The following is a 27,415-nucleotide window of genomic DNA, read 5'->3' as shown; positions in this document are numbered from 1 at the left end:
CAGGGTTTGTCTGGCTCTGTGCCTCACTCTCTTTCTACTATGCCAAAGCAAATCCCATTAAACATGCAAAACAAGTAAGCACACACATACATTATATACATAAGAGAGACAAGGAAAGAAGGAGGAAGGGAAGGGGAGGATAGGGGAGGGAATGAAGAAAGGGAGGGAAAAGAAAAGAGGAAAGGAAGAAGAAAGAAACTCATGTAAATCTATTTTAAAGAAAAAAATATTTTCCTATGAAACCAAGAAATGTACTTAAAATAATTTACTGTGAAACTTCCATCTTTAATTCTCTTTTAATTCTGCACAAAAGCAAGTCTATTTTAAATGGTGAACAGACAGATGGCAGGGATGGAGGGAGGACATCAGGCTGACTGGTCTCTCCTGAGCTGACACGTTCAGCCCTTCAAAGCTTTCAGTGTGCTCTGTGACATGTGTGCCCTTTTAAGGCCTTCCAGGCTAAAAAGGACTACGGGCAGAGAAGCCCCAGGACTCCTGAAGTGCACTGTCTGTAGAAGAAATCCCTGACCCCTCCAGTGGTGGCAGCCAAAAGCTTCCCAAACCTCACTGAGACTGGGTTTGAGCTGGGGCTCACGTCATCCCAGCAATAAACTTAGGTTGGCGCTTCCTCAACAGCATCTGGTTTGTGAGTCAGTTTCCATCAGCCACCAAGCAGCTTCCCATTCCTTTCTCGTCTCAAGTGGAGCTAGGTGTGACCTGCTCGCTCTGGTTTCAAGGTTTCAACCAGTTCCCTGTTATCAAAGCTGCCGCCCTTAGTCCTTGTTGACGATAAAAAGTTTGTTTTGTTCAACAGGCTAACTTGAACTGCCCCGAAGAAATTTTTGAAAGGTAAAATATCAAACATAGCAAGCATGTAGGACTTTGCCAACCCACACTTATTCCCCAGAGAAGGGTGGTTGCCATGGCAATGCCTCTAGTAAGGAGGATGGAGTCTGGCTGAAGGATGAATAAAATACCACAATGGGGCACAGGCTGCCCAGTCAGCCAGCAAACCCCTTCTGATGCTGGGAGTGTTTGCCCAAGTCTTAGGAGTTAAGTCATAACTGAGAGAGAGTGAGAGAAACAAAAATGCTCAACTGCAAACAAACATGCCAGGGGCAGTGGGGGTGGGAGTGTCATACTATGGGTGGAAATATTTTGAATCAACAGTGAATGTATATGACTGTGTCTTCTCATGAGGGCTGGCAGAACCCTCCCACCCATAGCTTTTGGACAGTTCCCATCCATCTGCAGAGGGGCACAGCCAACGCAGCAGAGAACCCAGTGAGGGGTTGGTTCACTGCAGAGTTGAGGGCGGAATGATCCTCGCAGCCTCTTTAGCAACATGCACCAAGACTCCACCTGGTTTAATTCTTTGTGACCCAGTAGTTCCATTCCTGGGAACCCAAAAGAAATCAACCTGATTCCAGAAAAGGCTGTGGGCACAAAGATGTTCAGTGAAAGGTTGTTTTAATTCTGTAAAATTGGAAAAAGAAATAAAATTGAATTCTATCATCAAGGGAGGTATTTTAGTTTCCTAGCTGCTAAAATAAATACCATCCATGGGTTGGCTTAACAACAGGAATTTATTGGCTCATGGTTTCAGAGGCTGGAAGGGTCACTTCCTCCTCAATGTCTTGTCTCATACTAGGAAGTAGGATCAGTTAAAAAAAATTTTTTTAACTATTTTCACTTCATATTCCTCACCAAGTTATTGGTTTTTTAAACATCTATTTTTATGTTTTTGATCTCCCCTTTTTTGTGTTAACATTGAATATTCTGTGTGACATGTGGGTCTCTTTGTTTTGTTTTTATGGATGAAGCAAGTATCAGAACAAAATCAATTCCATAGTCCTTGTGCTAAGGAGGGGAAGACTTCTGGATCCAGGATGAATGAAAGCAAATATGTAATTGTTGTAATCAATCAAAATTAAGTTGATTGATTGAAAATATCTGCTAAAATAACTTCTCCACCAAGGATGGAAGTGGGAGAACTGTATGTATGCATGAAACTTGTAGGGAGATAAGATTTAAAAAGAAATGAAACTAACTTTACTCTGCTTTTAATCACGTAGAAACTGTTTTACAAAAGAATTATTGCATATCAATTAGTCGTCATCAATGATGGCAAATAATTCAATTCTCCCCTCCCTTTAGACATGTGGAAGTTTTTGAAAAGGCGTTCTGAAGCAGTAGTCCTTAGGCCAGTCTTCAAGAGAATTATTTGGCCCCTGCAGTAAACAGTTTAGCCCCAGAGCAGCTACTGAGGAGTGTGGTTTGCAGAGTAGGATGGGACAGAAAAAGAGTGTGAAGATACCACTGTGGATCACCGTATCTGGCTGCCCCCTGGCTCCCCTGCTCTACCCCGATTCATGCTTCAGTGGAATGGAAATTCCAAGAAGAGGTTGAATATGGGGCCCCTCTACTTATGTAAGATCCCTTAACATTCTCTTTGCTGCATGGAAGCAAGCTCTTCTTTCTGTGAACAAGAGAATTGGCACTTAATTTATTGTTCTCCAAGCTGGGTTTCATACAAGTAATATATTTTCAAGATTCAGTTGTATTTACTTATTCAGCAAATATGTAATGAGTGTCTAGTACATGCCAATATGAAAGAAATGCACAATTAAAATTAAATATTTACTATGTAACAAAATATTTTAAAAAAATAAATCTTCAAGGAAAAAAAGGAAAAACAAGTCTGAAATAGGTGAAACTATAGGGCCCCCTAGCACTTACTCCATATAGATGTATCCATATCCCAGGGCAGATCCAGGCTTCCTATATAGAAAATTATCTTTCACTAATGATAAGCTTGCCATCAAAAATTAGAAAGCATTCAAGGAAACAAATCACCATGAGAAAGTAACCAGATGCAACAACGAGAGAAATCAAATCCCACTATCTACAGGTATTAGAAAAATCTAAAAGAGCCTATAAAATAAGCATGTTTTCAATGCTCCAAAAAGAAAGAATTGGGAAAAAACAACAGATAGGGAGAGTGGGGCAAGATGGTAGAGTGGTGAAGTGTAGAATTTAGTTACTCCTCTAGGGCAGCTAATAAATAGCCAGGAACTGTCTGAAACAACTGTTTGGAGGACTTCTGTGACCGGACACTCATCATACACCAGTCTGGAATGGGGGGAATGGCTGAGACCACAGCAAAGAACTGTAAGTCTCCCAGGCCAGGGGACTGGCACCCCTCCCCCACAGGTATGGCAGACTTTCTTGGAGCTGGTTCCCTGAGGGAAAAAGAAGCAGTCTCTGCTGGAAGCAAGGAGGGGAGCTCAACTAGGCTCCAATTGCAGAATCAATTAACAAATTTGGACTGCTGAATAAAAGCTCTGAACACAGATAACTCAAGAACACCATGAAAGGAACCAGGAGGTTTCAGCCCAGCAGAGAGGAGGTGGGGCTAACAACAACAACGAAAGAGAGACTTTTGGAATTGGAAGAGCTCAGAACACTGGAAAAGGTCTGGGTCCTAAGAAAAAGGGGACACATAGGAAAGGGTACAAATTCTGGCTCTTGATTAGAAAACCAGGGGAGCTGGGGTCTGGCTCTGAAAAGTGCTTTTTTTCTTTTTTTTTTTTTTTTCTTTTCTTTTCTTTCTCTCTGATTCTTTAATTTTATTTATATATTTATTTATTTATTTATTTTTCACTTTTCAATAGCCCATTAGAGCTGCCAGAATTCTCAGGTTTCAGCACTGCCCTGGGCAAGGACAGAATTAAGTTGTCTGAGAGTAACTAATAAGGTGAAGGAGATAATTCTCTAAAGGGTGTATCTTTAAATAGCCTATACCAGGAGCAAGGGAAAGCAGCTAGGCAAAACTTACACTGTGGCTTTAATCCAGGCAGAAAGGAGGTGGGGCTGACAGAAAAAAATAAAATGAATAAAATAAAAAAGAATAAAGTTAGAGGCTTTTGGAGTCGGCCAAGCTCAAAGTGCTGGAAAGGGGCTGTGCCCCAAGAAGTGGGGTACACGGAGCCAGGTACCAACTCTAGCTCTAGACTGGCAAAACCTGAGTGGTGGAAAAAGGCTCTGAAAAGGGATTTCTTTTTTTTTTTTTTTTTGCCCTTAAATATTCTAAGTAGCTCAGTAGAGAAAGCCTCAGATATTTTCAATTTCAGCTGGACCCAGGCAAGGGTGGAGCTAAGAAAGGTCTGAGAGACAAAGCATTGTGTCTAGTGGGGGAGATAATTCCCTAAAGGGCATAACTTCCCCAAGAATAAGGGGGACAGGGCCCAGCTCAATTGGTGGCCCTCCTTCAGAGAACTCAGGCCCCAGGGGTCTATATTCTTTTTTATCCATCTTTATTCTTTTTTATTTTATTTCATTTTATTTTTTTCTGTCAGCCTCACCTCCTCTCTGCCTGGATTAAAGGCACAGTTTTAGCTTTGCCTAGCCACTTTCCCTTGCCCCCTGTATAGGCTATTTAAAGATACACCCTTTAGGGAATTATCTCCTTCACCTGATAATTATCTCCTTCAGTCAGCCATGCCCCTGGCAGGGACAGGGTCTGTGGAGAATAAAGCGCACCTGTGGCACCGCTTTACACTAGTAGGGAGCTGTGAGCTGACAAGTGCCACCTGCTGGACAGGATAGGAAAAGCACAGTCTAGAGACCTCACAGGAGAGTCTGACAACTTGTGGGGGTCTCATTCTCAGGGAAACTTGATATGGATTATATCCTCCTCCTGAGACTTGGGCCTGTCAGGACTGAGAAAATCTGATTGGGGTCGATCATATCAAAGCTCACAGAAAGGTTACATAGAGACAGGGCAAGAACCAGAAAAACAAGAGGTGAAAAATTCTTATCAACTAAATAGAAGCTATGTTAGAAGTCTAGAATAAGTTGAATTGAACACCAAAAAAACAGATAGAGAACAAAGCCAACCAACAAGAAAACCCAGGTAAAAGAGTGAAAATGAGCTCAGAATAAACTAATCAAGAAAATCAGATGCCTAGATAGCTAAAAATAATGAGCCATACTAGGAAACACAAAAATATGGACCAGCCAAAGGAACAAACTAACACTTCAACTGAGATACAGGAATTGAAACAACTAATTAAAGATGCTTCTAAAGCAAATCAACGAGCTGAAGGAAAATGTAGCAAAAGAGATGAAGGATACAAAGAAGACACTGGATGAACATAAAGAAGAATTTGTAAGCTTGAAAAAACAAATGGCAGACCTTATGGGAATGAAAGGCACAACAGAAGAGATGAAAAACACAATGGAGACATACAACAGCAGATTTGAAGAGGCAGAAGAGACAAAGGACAGTGAACTAGAAGACAGCTAACATTGTACTCAATGGGAAAGACTGAAAGCTTTACCTCTAAGATCAGGAATGCCCACTGTCACCATTGTTATTCAACATTGTGCTAGAAGTTCTAGCTAGAGCAATTAGGCAAGAAAAATGAATGAAAGATATCAAAATTGGAGAGGAAGAAGTAAAACTTTCACTGTTTGTAAATGACATGATCCTATATGTAGAGAATCTGGAAAAATCTACAGCAAAGTTACTAGAGCTAATAAATGAATACAGCAAAGTGGTAGGGTACAAGATCAACATGCAAAAATCAGTAGTGTTCCTATACACCAGTAATGAGCAACATGAGGAGGAAATTCAAGAACAGATGGGATTTTTAAATTAAACAAATGAAAATTCTGGAAATTTAAAATATAGTCATTGATATAAGAAACATAGTTAAGTTAAATGGTGGACTATATTTCAGCATAGTGACTTAGAAGACAGAGTAAAGGACATGACCCAGCACAAAGAGAGAAAGAGATGTAATACCTGAAAAAGAATTTAGCAACATGACACATAAGATGAGGAGATTCAACATAGATATATGATCGAGATTCCAAGAAGAGAGAATAGTCAGAAAGGGAGAGAGGAAATACCTCTAGAATTTAAAAAAGATGTAAGTTATTGTATTGAAAAAAATATTGTCTCCTGAGCAGGATATACAAAACCAAAGCCATATTCAGCCACATTGTAGTGAAAATGCAGAATATCAACAATAAAAAGAACATCTTAACAAGAAAAGAGAAAAGGCCATTTATTACAAAGTAATGGTAGGGAGACTGACATCAGCATCAACAAATGTCAGAACACTTTGTAAACTTATCTTCAATGTCCAGAAGGAAAACAACTATCAACCTAGATTTTCACACCCAATTAAACTATCATCCCCAAATAAGGGCAAGATAAAGAGTAGGAGCAGCAGCTGTGATCAAGACCTTCAAAGGATCAGCATAGAAGATCTTGGAAGATTTAGCTGTCATGGTAAACAGGAAACTGAGGCACCCAGGATTCTCCCAGTGGCAAGGGGTTAGGTCCAAGAAATGGAGATGTCAAAAACATGCAATAATTAATTTATTTATTGAGAATATTTCAGTTGGGATTTACCATTAGTTAAAGTACCCTAATCAAAACAAACATGGACACCCAGGCCAAGCTTTCATCAGAGACCACAGCTGGGTCCAGATCCCACAGCTATATCCACTGTGCCAAGTGGGTTTGGTAGACTCAAGGAGCATTAAGGACTGGGAAATCTCATCTCAAGGGAAGAAATATGAAAAAGAACAAGTTTACTTCAAGGATGAGTAAGAGTGATTCTGCATGGTAGGGACCCTTGGTTTCTCTGGCCCCACGTGTATTTGGACTGGAGCTCTTCCTGGAGTAGTGCCCGCCGTCGTCAGTGCGGTTGACCCCATCTGGAGCGCGGAGGCCCCCCGGGGTCGCGAGGACGGCATCATGATCTGGGAGCAGGAGTTTCTTTTCCTTCAGCTGTTGAGTCCAAGGCAACAGTAACAAGCTTCACTGGGGCAAGCCCCAAGACAGAGGGCTCAGCATGTGAAGCCATCAGTCTCCAATGTTCGTGAGAACATCAGGAACAATCCAGCCTAAAGCATCAAAAGGAAAAAGTACAGGACAGGAAAAAAAAATCATCCATCCATATAGTAGAAAAGCAGCTCAAATTATGAGAGAGGCCCACAAACAAGAAAAAAAAGAAAAATTAAAGAATGAAAAGGCCTTGCGTCTCAACATTATCAGTGAAAAACTACAGTGGTTTCACAGTCATCTTGAACCTAAAAAAGTAAAATATTCAAAGAAAGACGCTTGTGAATTAATTGAAAGGTATTTAAATCGATTCAGTGATGAACAGGAGCAGATTGAGTTACATAACAGCATCAAAGACAGGCAGGGAAGGAAGCACCATTCCCGGGAGACCGTCATCAAACAGACGATGGCACATGAGCGGCAGCAGTATGAAGGATATGGTTTTGAGATTCCAGACATTGTAAATGCAAGTAATCTGAAAACTTTTAGGGAATGGGATATTGATCTGAAGAAATTGCCGAACATTAAAATGAGAAAAATCTGTGCTAATGATGCAGTGCCCAAGAAGGGCAAGAGGAAAAATATTGCAACTGTAGATAAAGATTTAGGGGAATTGCAACTAAAAAGTGAAACAGATGACTCAGATGAGGAAATGACTGCAGTGGACTAATTGTCTTTATTTGAGTTTAAATAATTTAAGAGCTTCAAGTTATACTCATTGAATACACATATAATGTATATATATGGTCTAGATACAGGAATTTGCTATTAGAACATTCTCTTACATGAAGAGAGTCCCATTTGTAGTTTCAAAAATGATGTTAATGGTTTTTATTTAAAAACCAAAGTTGCTTTATCATTTACATTACGATGCTAAAGTGGATATGAAGTGATCTGCAAAACCCATTTAACCTGAATTTCCAGGGGTGTGGAGTATGACATGAATGGGGACAGAAAATGTTTTAATTTTTACCTCCTGTTTTGATAACTGCCTAATCTCATTTTTGGGGCATGGAGAGCATTCTGTTTCTAAAAGGGTCCTGTGGATACTTCTTGAACTGTGATGATGGCAATGTTGCTTTCAGTAATAGTGTCACATTAATCTTCTTAAATATTAAACCTATTTTCTTTTGTTATAAAATAGGGAAAAATGTGATATGGAATTCATATAGGCTGATGGATTTTATGTTAATCGTATTTGCTATCTTCTGAGCCAGAGTTAAATGGTTAGAAGAAAAAAAATCACTTACGTTGATCTACCATACTTAATCTTTTATCTTTTGACAAAGGAGATAAATGATTTCAGGATAGATCCTTTTGATTGTATATTATTTTTTGCTTCCTCATTGTGAAAAATAGGTTTTGTTTGTGGAAACATAGCTAAATTGGTCATCATAGATGACTAATTTTTTAATGGTGCATTTTTGCTTTTTCCTCCAAGAGATAGGTTAAACTGACATATAACTCAATATTTCAAGTGTCAGAAAAAACATCATGGATGTAGTAGAATGTTCTTCATGGAATTCATTATATACAGCATATCTTTTAGTCTGTATTATAAAGGAACAGTGGAATTGTATTTGAGTATTTTCAAAAAAAAGAAAAAAATGTATGAGGTTAACTAAATGTCAACTAAGTGTTATTAACAATCTAAAGTGTTATAACTTTTTTATTTATGAAAATTAAAAATAAAATGTACACATTTTCAAAAAAAAAAAAGAGTGATTCTGCATGTGATATGATGGTTATCATTTTAATTGTCCTCTAATCCAGTATGCATAAATTCATGTCTGTGTTCTAGGACAAGGGCATTGCAAAAATAAACGAAAAATATCAATGTCTGCTTCACTAAACTTCCCATGGCACACACTGGGAGATAACAGTAACTTTGATGTCATGACCTGGCCATGTCAGAAGACCAGCTAGAAGTTTCCTGGGAGGTCTTTGAATATTGAGCATTAAACAAGCACAAAAGTTTCCCTGTTTGGAGCCAGGGACAGCAAATGTTTGGATCTTAAATGCTCTGTTAGTTTCCTGGGCTGTTCTTTCTGGCTTCCCTCCCTATGTCTGAATCACTTATAAAGAACTCCAGTAATAGGATTAAAGACCATCCTGTATAAGGTGGGTCACACCTTAACAGAAGTAACTTCATCAAAAGGTCTACTTACAATGGGTTCACACCCACAGGAATGGGTATCATTTAAGAACATGTTTTTCTGGGGTACATACAGCTTCAAACCACCACAAATGCCAACTCAGATTGATTCTAACTGACTCTGCTAAGAAGGACTTTGAGGCAGGAAAGAATGTCATGACCAATTAGCAGTGTCTGTGATGGAACTGGCTGGGGACTGGCAGTACACATGTCACACAACTGCCCTCCTGTATCCCTCCCCAGATGAACCTCAGCCAACCACTCCCTCATCACAGTGAGGATGTGTTCCGTTTGCCACTCCATGTTACATAATCAAAAAAGCTCATATTTTACTTTTTTCTCTATGCTTCAGTGAGGATACACTTTCAAAAGCTCACTGTCTCCAACCAATTCAGTCCTTGTTGAACAATCCACTGAACCCGGGAGCCATGCCTGTCACACTCAGTGCCCTTTGTGCTTCAGGGCACTTGACAATCTTTAACTCCTGCTGTTTCTCGAAGATCAACAGCACTCCACCTAGTTACTTCAGAATTTTAGCGCGATTGTATTTTTAGGATTATTCTTGTCTTCCTGCTTCATCTTAAAGATTGTAACCATGGGTAGTTCTGACATGCTTCAAAACTTCTTTTGTTCTTCCAGGGAGGTTTTGGAGAGGGTCCAACTTCAAAATGTCCCTACGAAACCCTTGAATTTAATTTATAGATATTTCTTGAGTATCTACTTTGTGCCAGGTGCCACAAAGATGAATAAGGAAGAAAGGGAAAGTACCATTTGTTGAGATTCTGCTATGCTATGCAATGCACCAATGCCATGCAGGGGACTTTGAAGTGCTTCATCTCATTCCATTCCCATAATAGCCTCGATTACAGCTGAGGGAACTGAGGCTCAGAGAGGTTACATGACTTGCCCAGTCACTCATGTAGTGACTAGTGGAACTGGGATTTGAGCCCATATCTGTCTGACTCAAAGCCCATGCTATTTCAATGAACCATAACATGTGGCCAAATGAGAAATATGGCTCACTTCAGGAAAAAGTCCTGGCAAATTTGAAGTCAGAGCACTTCCTAGCAAGCTATATGGCAGTGGGCCAGTTACTAAGCCCTCTTAGTCTCAGAGCCCAGACAACAAGGACTATCTGCAAAACACCTAGTTATAAGGAATAGCTATTGTTATTCACAGAGATGTGAATTACCATTTCTCAAGGAGGCAGGAACCATTTTCCTATAACACCAAATTCTCAGAACTTGCAATGGATATGAATCATGAAATCTAAGATCTAAGCTAACAAGATTTTGCTGTATGGGTTTGAGAAAGTATAAGGTTGTCTCAAGAATCTCAAGAAGAAAAAATCCCAAAGCAGAGGCAAGTTCAGAGACTTGCTTTCCTAATCCCAAGTCCTCATTCAGCTGAGCTACTGGCCAGGCATGACAAGAAGACAGCCCATTGTTTGAGCCAGCTCATGAATTTGCATGAAAAGTGATAAACAACATACCCAGCGGGTCTAGCCCCCTGGAATAGCTGTGGTATCTGCTGTGAGTGGAGGGCCATTTTCTCAACTGCCTAGTATCCCACCACAAATATTTACAGAAAGGCACAAACTCACATTGGATCAGGCTTTTGTTGGTCTCTGGGGATGCTGACTTTGTTAATGCCGCAACAAATGTGTCCCTGAATGAGGGGATTGACAAGACATCTGTCTCTGCATAGAAACCTGAATAAAAGCAAGTTCAGCCCCTTCTATTCTTTATGGAGTCTTCCGCAGTTTCTAAATTGTTTAGTCCTTTGTGATTCAGTATTTCTATGGCAGGAAGACTCCATCCTTTTTTCTTCCAGTGACAATCCATCCGTCGTATAGCATGAATACTCAGACTCTCCCATGGAGCAATGGTGTACCTCCCAAAGAGAGAGGAGAGTTGCTTATGTGGAAGGACTTGATAGGAGCCAAGAACATACCCCAAGACCTCTCCCCACCTCCTACCCCCCAAATAAAAACTTTTCCCCAACTCCTATTCCTGATGCTGCAAATTCTACTCTAGAGCCAGACTGGCATAGGCAGGCAGCATTTCTGAACTTTTTCATTATAAGACTCCTTAAAAACAGGGGACAGGAAAGGTAAAAGGAGAGGAAAAAATAAGATATGACATATAAATTCCAAAAAACAAAATGGTAGTAGAAAGTACTGCCCTTACAGTAATAACACTAAATGTAAATGGATTAAATTCCCCAATAAAAAGACACAGACTGGCAGAATGGATTAAAAAACAGGACCCATCTATATGCTGTCTACAAGAAACTCACTTTAGACACAAGGACAAACATAGACTGAAAGTGAAAGGTTGGAAAAAGATATTTCATGTAAACAACAACCAGAAAAAAGCGGGAGTAGCTATATTAGTATCAGACAAGTTAGACTTCAAAAGCAAAACAATTAAAAGAGACAAAGAAGGACACTATATATTAATAAAAGGGTCAATTCATCAAGAAAACATAACAGTCATAAATATTTATGCACCAAACCAGAATGCCACAAAATTCATGAGGCAAACACTGCGATCACTGAAAGGAGAAATGGATACCTCTACAATAATAGTTGGAGACTTCAATACACCACTCTCATCAATGGATAGAACATCTAGACAGAGGATCACTAAAGAAACAGAGATGTTGAATTGTATGATAAATGAACTAGACTTGACAGACATTTATAGATACACTTTTTTCCAACAACAGCAGGATACGCTTTTTTCTCAAGTGCTCATGGAACATTCTGTAGGATAGACCACATTCTGGGTCACAAAGCAAGTCTCAACAAATTTAAAAATATTGATATTATACAAAACACTTTCTCAGACCACAATGGAATGAAGTTGGAAATAAATAAAAGGCAGAAGGTCATAAAATTCACAAACATATGGAGGCTAAACAACACCCTCTTAGAAAACCAGTGGGTAAAGGAAGAAATTACAAGAGAAATTAGTAAATACCTCGAGGCAAATGACAATGAAAACACAACTTATCAAAACTTATGGGATGCAGCAAAGGCGGTGCTGAGAGGGAAATTTATTGCCCTAAATGCCTATATTAAAAGAGAAGAGAGAGCAAAAATTGAAGAGTTAACTGCTCACCTGGAGGAATTAGAGAAAGAACAGCAAACTAACCCCAAAGCAAGCAGAAGGGAAGAAATAACAAAGATTAGAGCAGAAATAAATGCAATTGAGAACAGGAAAACAATAGAGAGAATCAACAAAACCAGAAGTTGGTTCTTTGAGAAAATCAATAAAATCGATGGACCACTGGCTAGGCTAACAAAAAAAAAGAGAGAGCAGATGCAAATAAATGCAATCAGAAATGGGAAAGGAAACATAACTACTGACCCTGCAGAAATTAAGGAAATAATGAGAAGATACTATGAGCAACTATATGCTAATAAACTAGACAACTTAGATGAAATGGACAACTTCCTAGAAAAGCATAAACAACCAACATTAACTCAAGAAGAAATAGATGACCTCAACAAACCAATCACAAGTAAAGAGATTGAGTCAGTCATCAAAAAGCTCCCAAAAAACAGGGGAAAACTGGGGATGGGTGCACAACATTGTGAATATACTAAAAATTACTGAATTGTACAGTTTAAAGTGGTGGCATTTATGTTAGGTGAATTGTATCTCAATAATAATTTTAAAATGTCAAAAAGGGGGGAGGTGGTTTCAACTGGTGTCCTTGGGAGGCCCTATGCAAGTGCACAGCTCTAAGTATGAACTCTTACAAACTTTGCATTCTGCTCTCTCTCTATATATAATATATCCTCCCTGCTGGCATGCAATGTTTTAAAGGTTAAAGTTATTTACCAGTTAAAATATTTAACTCTCAGATATTAATACTCTGGGAAGATGTATCTTAGCTTTTCTGGGGTTTGGAGAGCCCTGTGACAGCACCACTCACTATGGGCTTGAGAACCACAAGAGAGGAAAGCCAGGGCCTACCAGGGTGTGGACCCTGGGGTATGACTCCTGTCTGTGGGACCCTGGTCTGGTCAAGTTACTTGGAATAGCCCATTCTTCCTCTCTTAAATCAGGAATCCAGCACCTGCTGCAACATGAAACAACCCCCCCCCCCACCCAATCCCCTAAAAAGTCCTCTATGTCACAGAAATAACTGGCAAAAAAGAATAATAATAATAATAACAGCCTCAACCACCCCCAAAACACTACACATACAGACATTCACACTCACTAGCAGGTGACTCCAGAATTGAAAGGACTTTCTCAAGCCAGAGAACTTCCCCAGGTAATGAAAGAGCCAACACTGAATGGAAGGTTTCCAAGTGAAGCAAGAAAGAAACCAAAAGTCCCACCACCCTGTAATGGGGATCTGCTAAAACAAAGGTTAGGACAGATTTCTACAGACAGAAGAAATGCTTTTCCTCAGTATGGGCTGAGACTGCAGGGTCAACAAAAAATATGTATGTTTTTCCCCAGGAGAGCACTTACTTTATCAGCTGGTAAGTGAGGTAATTATATCAAATAGGAGATTTAAATTGGAGGAGCCACATTCATCTTCATTCATCAAACTGGACTCAACACCATCTTGCTGCCCTTCTGGCAGAGAGACCCAGGACTCAACGCTACAACTGCATATATAGGTGTGCTCATCTACCTTAGATCCAGGCAAGCAAGGCCACTTGGCCCCAATCCCCAGGCCTCAAGGGACTCTGCTCTTTTAAATGTCTTCCTCAAAAATATTTCTAAGTCCCCCTCCAAGGCCTGGTAGGCAGGAGAATCCCAGTCCCTGTGTCTCCCCTCCTGGATGCTCTTTACCTCTACCCTTCATGTGGGGTCGATCAGATGCCCCAAGAAGCTCTGGGACTCATGCCTATCTATATGAGGGTTTGGCTCCAGGATGGCAGCCTGGCAAGCAGATCACCACACTAATCAGCGCAGTATTTCTCTGTGGGATTGTGCAAGATTGGGCCCCCAAAATGGTGCTAAATGCTGATTTCAGGCAACTCTCATACACGTTTTTCACAGAATGAGTTCAGGGCTCTGGGCCAGCAAAGGTTCATCACCACATGTGTGGGCCTGTGTGTGTACTCTCACCCTTCAGTGTTCTGTCTGCAGTGCTGCCTCAGGTGTACAGCGCCTGAGGGTGGCGGAAATGGCAGTACATGTCCTCTACCCTGAGCATCCCCCAATCCTGGCACCGAGGGTGGCCTCCCAACACCTCACAGGCTCCATGCCATGCATCAAGCAGTCCTCTGGGGGTGGCCTCACTTCACCTAACTCCTCTAAGGAGTTCCCCAATGCCAAAGGGCCCTTCCAGTCAATGTCCTTGCTTGCCAAGATCTAGATGGTGACATCATATGCTCTTCTGGGTCAGTCTTCAGCCTTGGTGGAGAACAGATGGAAATACCTTGCATAAATGGACATACCTTTCTTTTCTCACTTCACCTACGGGCCCCTTGCCAAACTTCCATGCTGGCTGCTGTACCTGGAAGGCAGGAGTGTTGTCAACATTGAAACAGAGCAGTAAAACGTGATTACAGCCTAGCCCAAAAAGCTCAAGAGAAGGCATGGTGCAAAGATATGTTGTTCTATGTTTGTATTATAAAATTCCAAATGGTAAACTTAACATGACCAGAAAATTATCATTCACATTTTCCTGTATACCCTGGGTAAGAGTTGTATTTGTGGTCATCAACAATGAAGCACAGCAACAACATTTGAGAGAGTCATTGGAAGCCAAATTCACAGATGGCACAATACATGATGTAGCAAGAAAGGTAATGATACAACCGGCCTTAAATCCCAGTGTCCTAGTTTGCTAACGCTGCAGAATGCAAAACACCAGAGATGGATAGGCTTTTATAAAACGGAGGTTTATTTCACTACACAATTACAGTCTTAAGGCCACAAAGCATCCAAGGTAACACATCAGCAATCGGGTACCCTCACCGGAGGATGGCCAATGGCCTCCGGAAAACCTCTGTTAGCTAGGAAGGCAGCTGGCATCTGCTCCAAAGCTCCGGCCTCAAAACAGCTTTCTCCCAGGACGTTCCTCTCTAGCAAGCTTGCTCCTCTTCAAAACATCACTCCCAGCTGCACTCTCTTTTCTCCCCCCAAGTTAGCTCATTTATATAGCTCCACCGATCAAGGCCCACCCCAAATGGGCAGGGCCACGCCTCCATGGGAACATCTCATCGGAATCATCTCCCACAGCTGGGTGGGGCACATTCCAAGCAAATCCAACCAGCACCAAAACTTCTGCCCCACACAAGACCACAAAGATAATGGCATTTGGGGGACACAATACACTCAAACCGGCACACCCAGGTATCAGGGAATTGCAGAGGCGACATAGTTTGTATATACTATTGAAGTCAAGTTGGCTTTATGATTAGTATAATTCAGTAGAAAACATGTTTTAAAAATATAAATCCTCCAATTTAAAATCACAATGTGTCCAAGTCAGGTTAGATAAAAATAAATCAATCCATATTTAGAAACTCTGTGGTAAAACTGTAGAACTTCAGAGATAAAGAAAACAACTTAAAATTAAATTGAGGAAAAAAAAGACTACAAAGCAATAGTATTTAGAGTGATAACAAGCTTTTCCAGAATATGATGGAATTGTATCTTTAAAGTCATGATGGAAAGCAATTATCATCCTAGAATTCTATAGCTAAATATTCGATCATTCAAGATTGAGAGCTCAATCTTCTTATTTTCTATTTTTGCTTACTCTAATGGCATTCAATCCATGTAAGGGCATTAAGTGTTGCTAAACTTACGCAACTCAAGGCAGGTCCTCTGAGCCCTTACCTCCTGATCAGATTATCACCCCCAGACCCTTTGATATAGAAGTTGACAATCACCTGTGTGATTAAAGGATGTGTTGAAAATGCCTGAATCCACTCTGCAATGCAAAAAGTGTACAACTTTATGGGTACTCAACCCAAGTTTACCCACCATCTAGGGTTCAGCAGCTGATGAGTGGAAATTATGTGATCATTTATATACAATTCACTCCAAGCCCCTCCACACTTGACTAGGAGGAAGCCCCATGCTTTGCTGTGGTACCCTTCCCGATACTTTTCAGAACTCTCAGAAACTATTTGTGAAGCCAGAATGTACCTAGATCTCCCATTCTGTTGGTCCCAGAGTGGCCCATGTATGAACAGAGCTGCCACCTGCATCTCAGCTCTCGCCCTCCCTGTGCTCTGTGGCCTGCTGCCCTCTGCTGGTCTCACTGGGACACCTCAAGCCCCTCCTCTCGAGTCCAGACAACCATATCCCAGCATCCTCCAGGCCACCCTGAAATCACTGAGGGCACCACAGCAGATCTGCTGCATAAGTCCTGCTTTTGATCTCAGTTGCTCCTTTCTCTCTCTCCAAAAAATGGGGCTGCCTTCCCCTTGCGAGGCCCAGTTCTGTCACCAATCTGTGAAGGTTCAATAACCCCTAATGTTACAGCTGTGAACCCTGTAATTCCTAAAGTTCTTTTGCAAAACTCATTTTTTTCTGCTATACATTAGCCACAAAAGAACTAATTCTAAAGCCGAAAATAAAAAAGAGACAATTATGCGGAAAGTGATTTAGAACCATGAAATAGATGCTGATTATAAATATAGGCTTCAGGCATTCTGAAATGAGGTAGCCCTGAATTTTCGAAGAACAAAGAAAAAGCAAGTGGATTTTTTAAATATTAAAAAGGTTTTCAGGTTATAATTAGTAAATTGACTTACCTTTCTAAGGCAAAAGTGAATTTCCAAAGCCTAAGGCATTTATGGAATGGTAGAACACTTTAGGTCCAGGGAATCATTTCTGCCAATCTCCTCACTTCACAGATAAAGAAATGAAAGTTTACGTGACTTCCCCAAGGTCACAAAGCAGGTAGGTGGCTGCCAGGCTTAGAATCAGGATTCCTGACTTCCAACCTCATGTGCCTTCCACTCACTCTACAATAGAAGCTGCTTTCACAAATGTGCAACAATCCTCAGACTTATTTGGATAAATATGAGATGGCGGTGGTTGTGGTGGTAGTAGAGATAGTGGTGGTAGTCGAAATGGTGGTGGTGGTGACAGGAGGTGGTTGTCATGGGGGAAATAGTGGAAATGGTGGTGGAGGTGGAGGTGATGATGTACATATGTGTGGAGTGAGGTCGAGGAGTAGAGCACAGCTCAAGAGCTGCTAAAGGGCAGCTCAAAGATTCGGTTGTGACTGGGTATATCTAAGAAATTGGTGGAATGAGGAAAGGGACACAGCAGATATTGATAAATCAATTAGATATTTCTATCAAGAAAATGAGAGAAATAATACAGTGACTGAGGAAGCAGAATGTCATGAGGATTTTTCGGTGTAGAATTGCCATGCATGTTGATATTTCCAGACTGGGTACAATTTCCTAGTAGTGAAGCTCCTAGAATGCAGATGCAGGCTGTGGAAACCCATCATCATTTGTTGGTGAGCTTTTCACAGCAAGGGTCTCTTCTAAGCAGGAAAGCAAGACATAGCAGGCCCTGTCCCTGCTCTATTCCCTATCTTTAAAGTTCTTTAATCCTAGAATTGCCTGACTGAATAAGACAGTTTGCCAAGTGTGCCCATGACACAGTAGGTGGTGCAGGCTTGAAGATCTCAGGTTATCTTTGGCCCTGAAGTCCAAAAATCACAAAAAAGCACTTATGTAGACATCCACTTTGTGGCCCACAGCACCACTATGTGGCAGGCACCAGGCGGCCAGCTCTGGACAAAACAAAACTGAAGCAGTAGCAGTTTTTAAGTCAACATATCTCTGCTGGTTGGGGAACACAAAGCCCTTTTTCTGTCTGACTATTGTACTGAACCAATGCAAAGAAAAGGCTGTTGAATCTTAGGTTTCAATGGACCTGTCATGATCAGTCATCAGACCCAGGTTCTCACTGATCTTTCTGTAAGGTCTCTGCGATCAGAATCACAGAATCAGTGAACGGTGAGTGGATCTCTACTCCTTCCAACCATCCACCCAATGGACTCTATTGAGTATGAAATGCAGATTCATTTTCCACAAGAACCTAACAATGATCAGATATCACCAGTGGCAAAAAACTAACTCAGTTCATTAATTCTTTGCTGCATAAGTTCCTTTCATTCCCCAACCTCTGACCTTTATTTCAAGTCTTCACTATACCTTTGAATTTTTTCTCCTTCTGGCTCCCTGCTTGGGTTATTTCTTCTCTCTTGTCTTGCCTTTAGGTAGGACAATGTATGTAGACATTCCTAGAACAGCTGACTCAGAATTGGCCCTGTTCAGCTTCTCAGGGCCAATCTGTACTGATAGGTGCAAGACAAGGATCAATGACATATCCTCTTCCCTAAAGAACTTAACAAATATTTGTGTCCCAGCTAGAAGCTCCATTTTCTATCTGTTACTCTACATATTGGGCTTTATCCTTTTCCTCCAGCAGGGACACAGGCTTGTAACAGTTGGTAACAGCCACAGGCATGGAACAGGCCTAGAGCATACTCATCAAGAAAATTCCGTCCCCATCCTTTCCTCCTAAGTCTAGGGGGAACTTAACAGATCTTTACAGGTCCACTCAGAAACTGGCGGTGGGGTGGAAGGCAGGGGGAGAAAGAAAAGGGCAGAATCACACTTGAGGTTCTATTGACTTTGGAGGTGGCTTTACTTAAGATTCCCTATAAACTTAAGGGTTCCGTTATATTGTGTAAATCAATATATTATAATGCCTAATTTCACTTTAAATTTTCCAAAATTGAAAATGGTCTTCATCTTTATCTCAGTTTCATGGTTCCAGCCATGAAACAAAGCATCTTCTACCCCCTAATTTGTGGGTTCAGGCTTTTGGGTGGTAAAAAACTTTAAGGACTTAACTGAAGTTAAGTCAGAAGTTACAGCTAATTAAATTTTCTCTTTTCATATTGAATCATGCAATCATGGAATGCAAGAGCTGGTTTGGTCCACAGATACAAATCAATGCACTGGCTCCTAAGGGGCAAGCTATGGACCAGATCTGGTTCATAAACACATTCTCACTGGTCCAAGGCAAAATAAGGAAAATGAGGGGTGTGTGTGTCACAGTGAGGGACCAATTGTTCATTCTTGGGAAGTTCTATCTTTTATTCTAAGATTAATTTCATCTTACTCTTCTGTAAGTCTTTTATTAAATGATGGTGCTAACAGATGGCGATCATTGAGTTCTTTCTTTTATGGTCTTACTTAGCAAAATAAAAACTGATAATCTTGGATCACCTCCAAAACCTTTTAAAACTGAGCCTAGAGAGGACTTTTGGGGAACATGGCAGAGTGGGGACATCCAGGACTCCTTCCTTCCTCCAAAACAGCTAATAAACAGGCAGGAACTGCCTGAAACAAGTTTTCTGGGGCTCCAGAGACCAGAAGAAACTGTACAGCATTGAGGGAAGAGTGGGAGGAAGAGGCTGATAAGCTGCAGTAAAGGACCGTTAGTAGCTGTCTCCTCGTAGTGGCTGCTAGAGCCCATCCCCCATGTTCACAAGGGGTGGAGAGGGCTGCCTCAGGATCCAGTCCCTGTCTAGCTGCTGCTGTCAAAATGGGACATAAAAATCCCCTTCCCCAAGAATGATTAGGGGCTCATGCCTGAGCACTGATCATGGCTTTCGATTAGCAAATTTGGATCACTGGGTCCCAGCTCTGAGCTACTATTTTAACCACCCCAAAGATGGTGTCAGCCATTGTTTCAACCCCACCCCCAAACAGGGGTGGAGGTGGTGGAGGTTTAAAGACACAGTGCCTCCTTAGGGCTGCAGGGAACAGTTTGCTGAAGGGTGCCATCTACTGGGAAGGCCAGGAAAGCAGAGCTTTGTGGAACCATCAAAAAGGCTTCTGGTGTCTTTCCTGACCCTCTCCCCAGGGCATTATGGAGCCAGTCTGCACCCCATTTGTAGGTCCCTGGCTTTGTTTTTGCTGGGAAATACTGACTTGCGAAAATCCTCTCTGAAGTGATCCTCCTCCCAGAATTTGCCCTCCAGGCAAAGGCAGCTAGAGACAATGAAATGAGTATAAAAGAATATTCAAGGCAAAACAAAAACAAACAGAACAGATCTAGATTCCCGGAGAAGAAAGAGAGCTTTCTCCTGGAGGTGAAACAATTGCACAAATAGTTCAATCTTAGAAATTGTACTGTATATCCAGGGCAAGAATCAGATGAAGAAGAGCTAAAAAAATCTGATCAATTAAACACAGGCAATTCTAAAGGTCTAGAATAAGTTGAATCAAGTGTCAAAGAGGAGCCTTAACACAAAACCAATCAACAATAAAAACCTAGGCAAGATAGAGAAACTGACCCTCAGAGTAAATTCATGAAGGTAATCAGATTCCTAGACATCAGCAAAAAATTACACACTATACTAAGAAACAGGAAGATATGGCCCAGCCAAGGGAAGAAATTAAAACTCCAAAGGAGACACAGAATTTGGAACAACCAATCAAAGATGCTCAAACAAATCTCCTAAATCAATTCAAGGAGATAATGGAAAATATGGCTGAAGAGATAAAGAATATTAAGAAGACAGTGTGCAAGCAAAAACAAAAGGATTTGGAAGTATAAAAAGAAACATAACAGAAATGGTGGGAATGAAAGGCACAATAGAAGAGATTAAAAGTACACTAGAGGCATACAACAGCAGATTTGAACAGGCAGAAGAAAGAGTCTATGACCTAGAAGAACAATCAAAATCTTACAGATGGAAGAAAAGATAGCCAGAAGAGTGGGAAAAATTGAGAAAGGTCTCAGGGATTTGAACGACAGAATGAAGCACACAAGCATACATGGGGAAAGAGAAGAGAAGAGAAAAGGGGCAGGAAGAATATTTGAGGAAATAATGGCCAAAAACTTCCCAACTCTATGAAAGACATAAATACACAAGTCCAAGAAATTCAAGGTACTCCAAACAGAATAAATCCTAATTGACTTACTCCAAGGTACATACTAATCAGGTCAAATGCCAAAGATAAAGAGAGAATTCCAAAAGCAAGAGAAAAGCAATTTGTCACATACAAGGCAACCAAAATTAGACTAACTTCCAATTTCTCAACAGAAACCATGGAGACAGGAAGGCAGTGGTATGAAATATTTAAGGTACTGAAAGAGTAAAACTGCCAGCCAAGAATTGTTTATCCAGCACGACTGTCTTTCAAAAATGAGGCAGAGTTTAAAATATTCACAGATAAACAGAAATTGAGAGAGTTCATCAACAAGAGACCTGCCATACAAGAAGTAGTAGCAAGATTCTGCAGGCTGAAAGGAAAAGACAGGAGAGACAGTCTTGGAGAAGAGTGTAAAAATGAAGATTATCAGTAAGGGTAACTAAAAGGGTAAAAAGAGAGACAAGAGAAAAGATATGACATATAAAAAACAAAGGATAAAATGGTCAAAGTACTCCCTTTACACAAATAATACAGAATGTTATTAGTTTAAATTCCCCAATCAAAAGACATAGATTGGCAGAATGGATGAAAAACTATGATCCAAATATATGCTGTCTATAAGAGTGTCACCTTAGACCCAAAGACACAAATAAATTAAAAGTGAAAGGTTAGAAAAATATATTCCATGCAAATAATAGCCAAAAAAGAGCTGGGGTAGCTATACTAATATTGGACAATGCTCCGGTTTGCTAATGCTGCCATTTTGCAAAACACCAGAAATGGACTGGCTTTTATAAGGGGGGGTTATTTGGTTACAAAGTTACAGTCTTAAGGCTATAATGTGTCCAAGGCAAGGCATCAACAATAGGGTACCTTCACCGGGAAAAGGTCATTGGCATCCGGAAAACCTCCGTTAGCTTGGAAGGCACATGGCTGGCATCTGCTTGCTGAGGTTGCGTTTCAAAATGGCATTCCTTATGTGTCAGCAATTTTATTTGGCTCCAGTGATTTAATTCAGACCCATCCTGAATGGGTGGGATAACACCTCCATGGAAATTATCCAATCAAAGTTCTTGCCCACAGCTGACTAAGTCACATCTCCATGGAAACATTCAATCAATAGGTTCCAACTTAACCAACACTAATACGTCTGACCCCACAAGATTGCATCAAAAAACATGGCATCTGGGGGACATAATACATCCAAACTGGCACAGACAAAATAGACTTTAAATGCTGAACTGTTACAAGAGACAAAGAAGGACACTATATATTAATAAAAGGGGCAATCCACTAAGAAGAAATAACAATCATAAATATTTATGCACCTAACCATGGTGTCTCAAAATACATGAGGCAAATACTAGCAAATCTGAAGGGAGAAACAGATGTCTCTAAAATAATAGCTGGAGACTTCAATACACTACTCTCATCAATAGATAGAGTATCTAGACAGAAGATCAATACAGAAACAGAAAACTTGAATAATGTAAAAAATGACCAAGACCTAAGAGACATATACAGAACATTGCACCCCAAAACAGCAGGGTAAAGATTCTTCTCAAGTGCTCATGGATCATTCTCCCCAGAATAGACCAGATATTGGGTCACAAAACAAGTCTCAATAAATTTTAAAAGATTGAAATTACACAAAGCACTTTCTCTGATCATAATAGAATGAAGCTAGAAATCAATAACAGGCAGAGAACTGGAAAAATCAGAAATATATGAAAGTTAACACACTCAGACAATCTCTGGGTCATGAAGAAATTGCAAGATAAATAAGTAAATAGTTCAAGATGAATGAAAATGAGAACACAACATATCAAAACCTATCAGATGTAGCTAGGGCAGTGCTGAGAGGGTAATTTATAGCCCTAAATTTAAAAAGAAGAAAGAGCTAAAATAGAAAACCTAACTGCATACCTGGAGGAACTAGAAGAAGTACAACAGACTAATCCCAAAGCAAGCAGAATGAAAGAAATAACAAAGATTAGAGCAGAAATAAATGAAATTGAGAATAGAAAAAAAAAAAAAAACAATAGAGAGAATTAACAAAACCAAAAGTTGGTTCTTTGAGAAGATGAGCCCTTAGCTAGACCGATAAAGAAAAAGAGAGAGAAGATGCAAATAAATAAAATCAGAAATGAGAGAGGGGACATTACTAATGACCACAGAGAAATAAAAAGGATCATAAGAGGATATTATGAACAAGTGTAAGCCAACAAATTAGACAACTTAGATGAAATGGACAAACTCCTAGAAACACACAAACAAACCTACACTGAACAAAACTACACTTCTATAAGAAATAGAAGACCTTAATAGACCAATTACAAGTAAAGAGACTGAATCATTCATCAAAAAGCTCCCAAGAAAGAAAAGCCCAGGACCAGATGGCTTCATAGGTGAAATCTGTCTATCATTCCAAAAGGAATTAATACTAATCCTGCTCAAACTCTTCCAAAGAATTGAAGAGGAGGGAACATTACCTAACTCATTCTATGAGGTCAATATCATCCTAATATCAGAGCCAAATATACTACAAAAAAGAAAATTACAGATCAATTTCTCTAATGAATATAGATGCAAAAATCCTCAACAAAATATTTTCAAATTGACTCCAACAAGCACATTAAAAGAATCATACACCATGATCAAGTGGGTTTTATCCCAGGTATTCAGGAGTAGTTCAACATAAGAAAATCAATTAATGTAACACACCACATTAATGAATAGAAGGGTAAAACCCAGATGATCATCTTGATTGATGCAGAAAAGGCATTTGACAAAATCCAGCATCCTTTCTTGATAAAAATAATTAGAAAAATAGGAATAGAAGGAAGCTTACTCAAGTTAATAAAGGGCATATATGAAAAACTCACAACTAACATTGAACTCAATGGTGAAAGACTAAAAACTTTCCCTCTGAGATCTGGAACAAGACAAGGATATCCACTGTCATGACTGTTATTCAACATTGTGCTAGAAGTTCTAGCTAGAGCAGTTAGGCAAGAAAAAGAAATAGAAGCCATCAAAATTGGAAAGGAAGAAGTAAATCTTTCAATATTTGCAGATGACATGATCCTATATACAGAAAGTCTGAAAAATCTACAAATCTACTAGAGGTAATAAACTAGTACAGCAAAGTGGCAGGGCACAGGATCAACACTAATAATGAGTAATCTGAGGAGGAAATCAAGAAAAAAATTCATTTATAATAGCAACTAAAATAATCAAATATCTAGGAATAAATTTAACCAAGAATGTAAAGGAGTGTATTCAGAAAACTACAAAACATTGCTAAAAGAAATCAAAGAAGACCTAAGTAAATGGAAGGACATTCTGTGTTCACGGATTGGGAGATTAAATACAGCTTAAGATGACAATCCTACCCAAATTGATTTACAGATTCAATCCAATCCCAATTAAAATTCCAACAGCCTGCTTTGAAGAAATGGAAAAACCAATCATCAAATTTATTTGGAAGAGTAAGTGGTCCCGAATAGCCAAAAACATTTTGGAAAAGAAGAACAAAGATGAAGGACTCACACTGCCTGAGCATATTTCAAAGCTACAGTGGTCAAAACAGCATGGTACTGGCATAAAGATAGACATATTGATCAGTGGAACCAAAGTGAGAGTTCAGAAATAGACCCACACATTTGCGGTCAATTGATTTTCAACATTTGGAAATGGGGACGAGTGAACAGTATAGCAATACAAAAGTAATGTTAGTTGAAGTTTCCCAAGTAAAGAGAAAAACACATTTGGAAACACAAAACCTTACGATAAATATTCAAGAACAAAGTCATTCACATTGGTAATTATCACTGGTGTACACATGCTTACACACACACACATACACAGACACACCTGCATCCATTTGGGCTCCCCCTTAAAGCAGAGTCTGAGGCAAAGACTTGGGTACCTATTTCAGAGGTAATCCCAAGAAACAGAGAAAATGAGAGAAATGAGACAGGAGATAGAGAAAGTGCATTCATAAGTGGGATCTATCACAGACAACTGGGGCTTAATCCCACCGAGGACTGTCTGAGAAACCGTGAGGAATAAACTTCAGAATCATCTCACCAAAGCCCAGGAAGATTGGAACATTTATTCACCAACTCCCATCCCACCTTGGTAGTGGGCTGCCCCTGGTAGCAGTACTCTTGCACTTCCAGGTTGTACCTGCAAGAAGGCTGTGCAGCCTTCCATGGTGTCAGAGACACCCTTAGTCAAAACAACAGAGACCCCAGGGTACATGCATGGTGTGGGGGGCTAGCAATGTGTTCAGAAGTGTGCTCAGAGTTGCACAAAATCAGACGTGGTGCAGGGCACCAAAAACATCTTTTACACCTGCCTTGCCTGATCCCAAAAGATAGGAAAACTTGACTTTGTTGGCAGAACCCCCACCTGCTGTTCCCTTCCCTTACTCGCACAGCCACTGAAATCATCCATTCCATACTCTCAGGTGTTTGAAAATGAGATACACAAAGGAAGTTACACCCCTGCCAGCCAGAGTTTTCCTGGCTCAAATTCCCACATAAGGCCCTTCATAACCTATGCCCCAGCCTCACTGAAGTTTAGCTCCATGATACCTCCCACCTCCCCACCCCCATAGCAACCCTGTCCCACCATCAGATCCCTTTTGTTCTCTCAGGATCATTCCTCCCTCACCTTTCCCTTGGCTTCTCCTAGAACTGCAGGTCCTAGTCCAGGTGTCAGGACCACCAAAGAACAAAAGAAGCCTGGATGTGGGAAGAGAAAGAAGGAGTTGGGTATAGGTGAAATAATATGGGCCATGAGTTGATCATGGTTGAAGCTGGGTGCTGGGGCATGGGCTTATCATACTGTTCCCTCTACTTTTATGTATGTTTGAAATTTCCCTAATAAAAAGTTAAAGACATATATTGTTGTGGCAGACATGGAAGTTCTTCAGGAAACAACTTGCTATTCAGCTATGAGAAGTGCCGTTGGCTGACAGGATTCTCCTTAGCTTTCAAGTCCACGTCTCACTCTTTCCGGGCTTCCTCAGTCAATGGGTGGGTGGAGGGAGCATGGGAAACTATGGTGTGGTCATTTCTGCCCAAGAGGATTCCTTGGAGGGAAGCTGTTGCTTTGGAGCTTGCCATTGAGTTAGCAGAGACTTTTTCAGTCCTGCATTACAATCTGGGGTTCTCCCTGCACATTTCTACTTCCTACTCTTTCTTTTCACAGGAGACAAATCTACACTGTAGTGGGAAGGCTTTCCCTGCCCATTCCTGCTTCCTCTGCCTTTACCTTTCACAGGTGTTACTCTCCCAATAGACCTGTTGCACTCCTAACTCCATCTTGACAACTGCATCCCCAAAAGACCCAAACTGAAACAATTGAGATTTGAGGCACTTCCTTTTTTTTCCCCCAAAGCTCCAAAAATGATGAAGAAATATCAGAGAGTTATAAACATCATGCTATATGTTTTAAAATTTACATACAATAAATTAATGCTTTTCACACTGAAAAAAATTACAGTGTCTTTGCATATAATCTTATTTTGAAGATAATAGCAAAAATTAAATTTGTGGTCCTTTGGGATATGAGGCTCTAGCCAAGTGCCCCTCATTCCTTCCCACTCATGAACAGACCATGACAAACATCACAACTCTGGAAGTTCTCCAAGATCACCCCGGCTAGGCTGGCTGGCCCATGACACCCTATGTTCCCGTGATGCCCAAATTTCTTCATGAGATTCACTGCACCATGCTGTCATGGGCGGTATGCTTTCTGCACCCCCACCCCCACCTCTGCCTGCACTCCAACTCAGTAGTGAGGTGCTGGAGGACCTGGCACAGAGCAGACACTCAATAATGACTTTGGTTCAATCACTGAATGACTGACTGAGGCATTCTTCCCCAAAAGGACCCCATATAAGAGCCCTCTCCACTGTTGTTCCTGCAGGTTTACAAAATGCTCAGAAATAGAGCCTGAGTGGTTCTTTTCAGCTTGGTGTGGACATGGAGGTGGAGGAAAGAAATTGCTCCGAAGTCCTGTCATAATCCTTTCTCAAGCCTTGGGGCCCAGGGGCACCCAGCCAGGCTCTGGGGCGGGATCACCATCCAGGGACCCTGAGTTGACCAGAGTGCCAAGGGCTGGCACCAAACTTCTCTGGGAGCTGCGAGCGGGACAAGGGCTTTGGCTTCTCTCTCTGGTCCAGGTCCTGGGAGAGATCTTCCAAGGAAGAGATCTCCAAATCACTCTCATCTTCAGAAATCTGCAGTGGGAGGAAAGGAGAAAAGAAAAGGCATTCCGACCAGGAAGGAGGGAGGGAGGAAGAGCCCAGCACAGTGAAGGATGGAAATGCAGGATGCACATGAGGACAAAATGCAGTTTGGAAAAAAGCAGCGGGGAAACGGTGCTCCTCCTGCCTTCTCAAGTTTTCCTCCCTTTGAGAACCTGCTTCAGGGACCTGGGATCAGAGTGACTTCAAATACTTGTAAGGCATCCCCTGAAATTC

At 40.7% G+C, this 27,415-nt stretch overlaps 2 protein-coding genes across 13 annotated transcripts in view; one reads left to right on the top strand and one right to left on the bottom strand.

Moving 5' to 3' along the window:
- Nucleotides 1-6,318: 6,318 nt before the first annotated feature.
- Nucleotides 6,319-27,415, bottom strand: part of DZIP1L (DAZ interacting zinc finger protein 1 like) — a 60,347-nt gene continuing 39,250 nt past the window's right edge. For 7 of the 12 annotated variants that reach the window (XM_037844269.1, XM_037844257.1, XM_037844252.1 and 4 more), the window contains 2 exons: nt 25,600-27,172; nt 6,324-6,921 (listed from right to left, as the gene is read on the bottom strand). In XM_037844269.1, coding sequence (XP_037700197.1) covers nt 27,011-27,172 — 162 coding nt within the window. In that variant the 3' untranslated portion in view covers nt 6,324-6,921; nt 25,600-27,010. Of the gene's footprint in view, nt 6,922-25,599; nt 27,173-27,415 lie in introns of all 12 variants that reach the window. The other 5 variants (XM_037844306.1, XM_037844317.1, XM_037844302.1 and 2 more) reach the window with 2 other exon arrangements.
- Nucleotides 6,681-8,066, top strand: LOC119540243 (translation machinery-associated protein 16-like). The gene has a single exon (XM_037844340.1). The coding sequence runs from the start codon at nt 6,891-6,893 to the stop codon at nt 7,527-7,529; it is 639 nt and encodes a 212-aa protein (XP_037700268.1). The 5' UTR covers nt 6,681-6,890; the 3' UTR covers nt 7,530-8,066.

This window comes from Choloepus didactylus, chromosome 1 (genome assembly GCF_015220235.1).
Source record: "Choloepus didactylus isolate mChoDid1 chromosome 1, mChoDid1.pri, whole genome shotgun sequence".
In the NCBI taxonomy this organism is placed as follows: Eukaryota; Metazoa; Chordata; class Mammalia; order Pilosa; family Megalonychidae; genus Choloepus; species Choloepus didactylus.
This window is presented reverse-complemented; position numbering and strand designations above follow the sequence as displayed.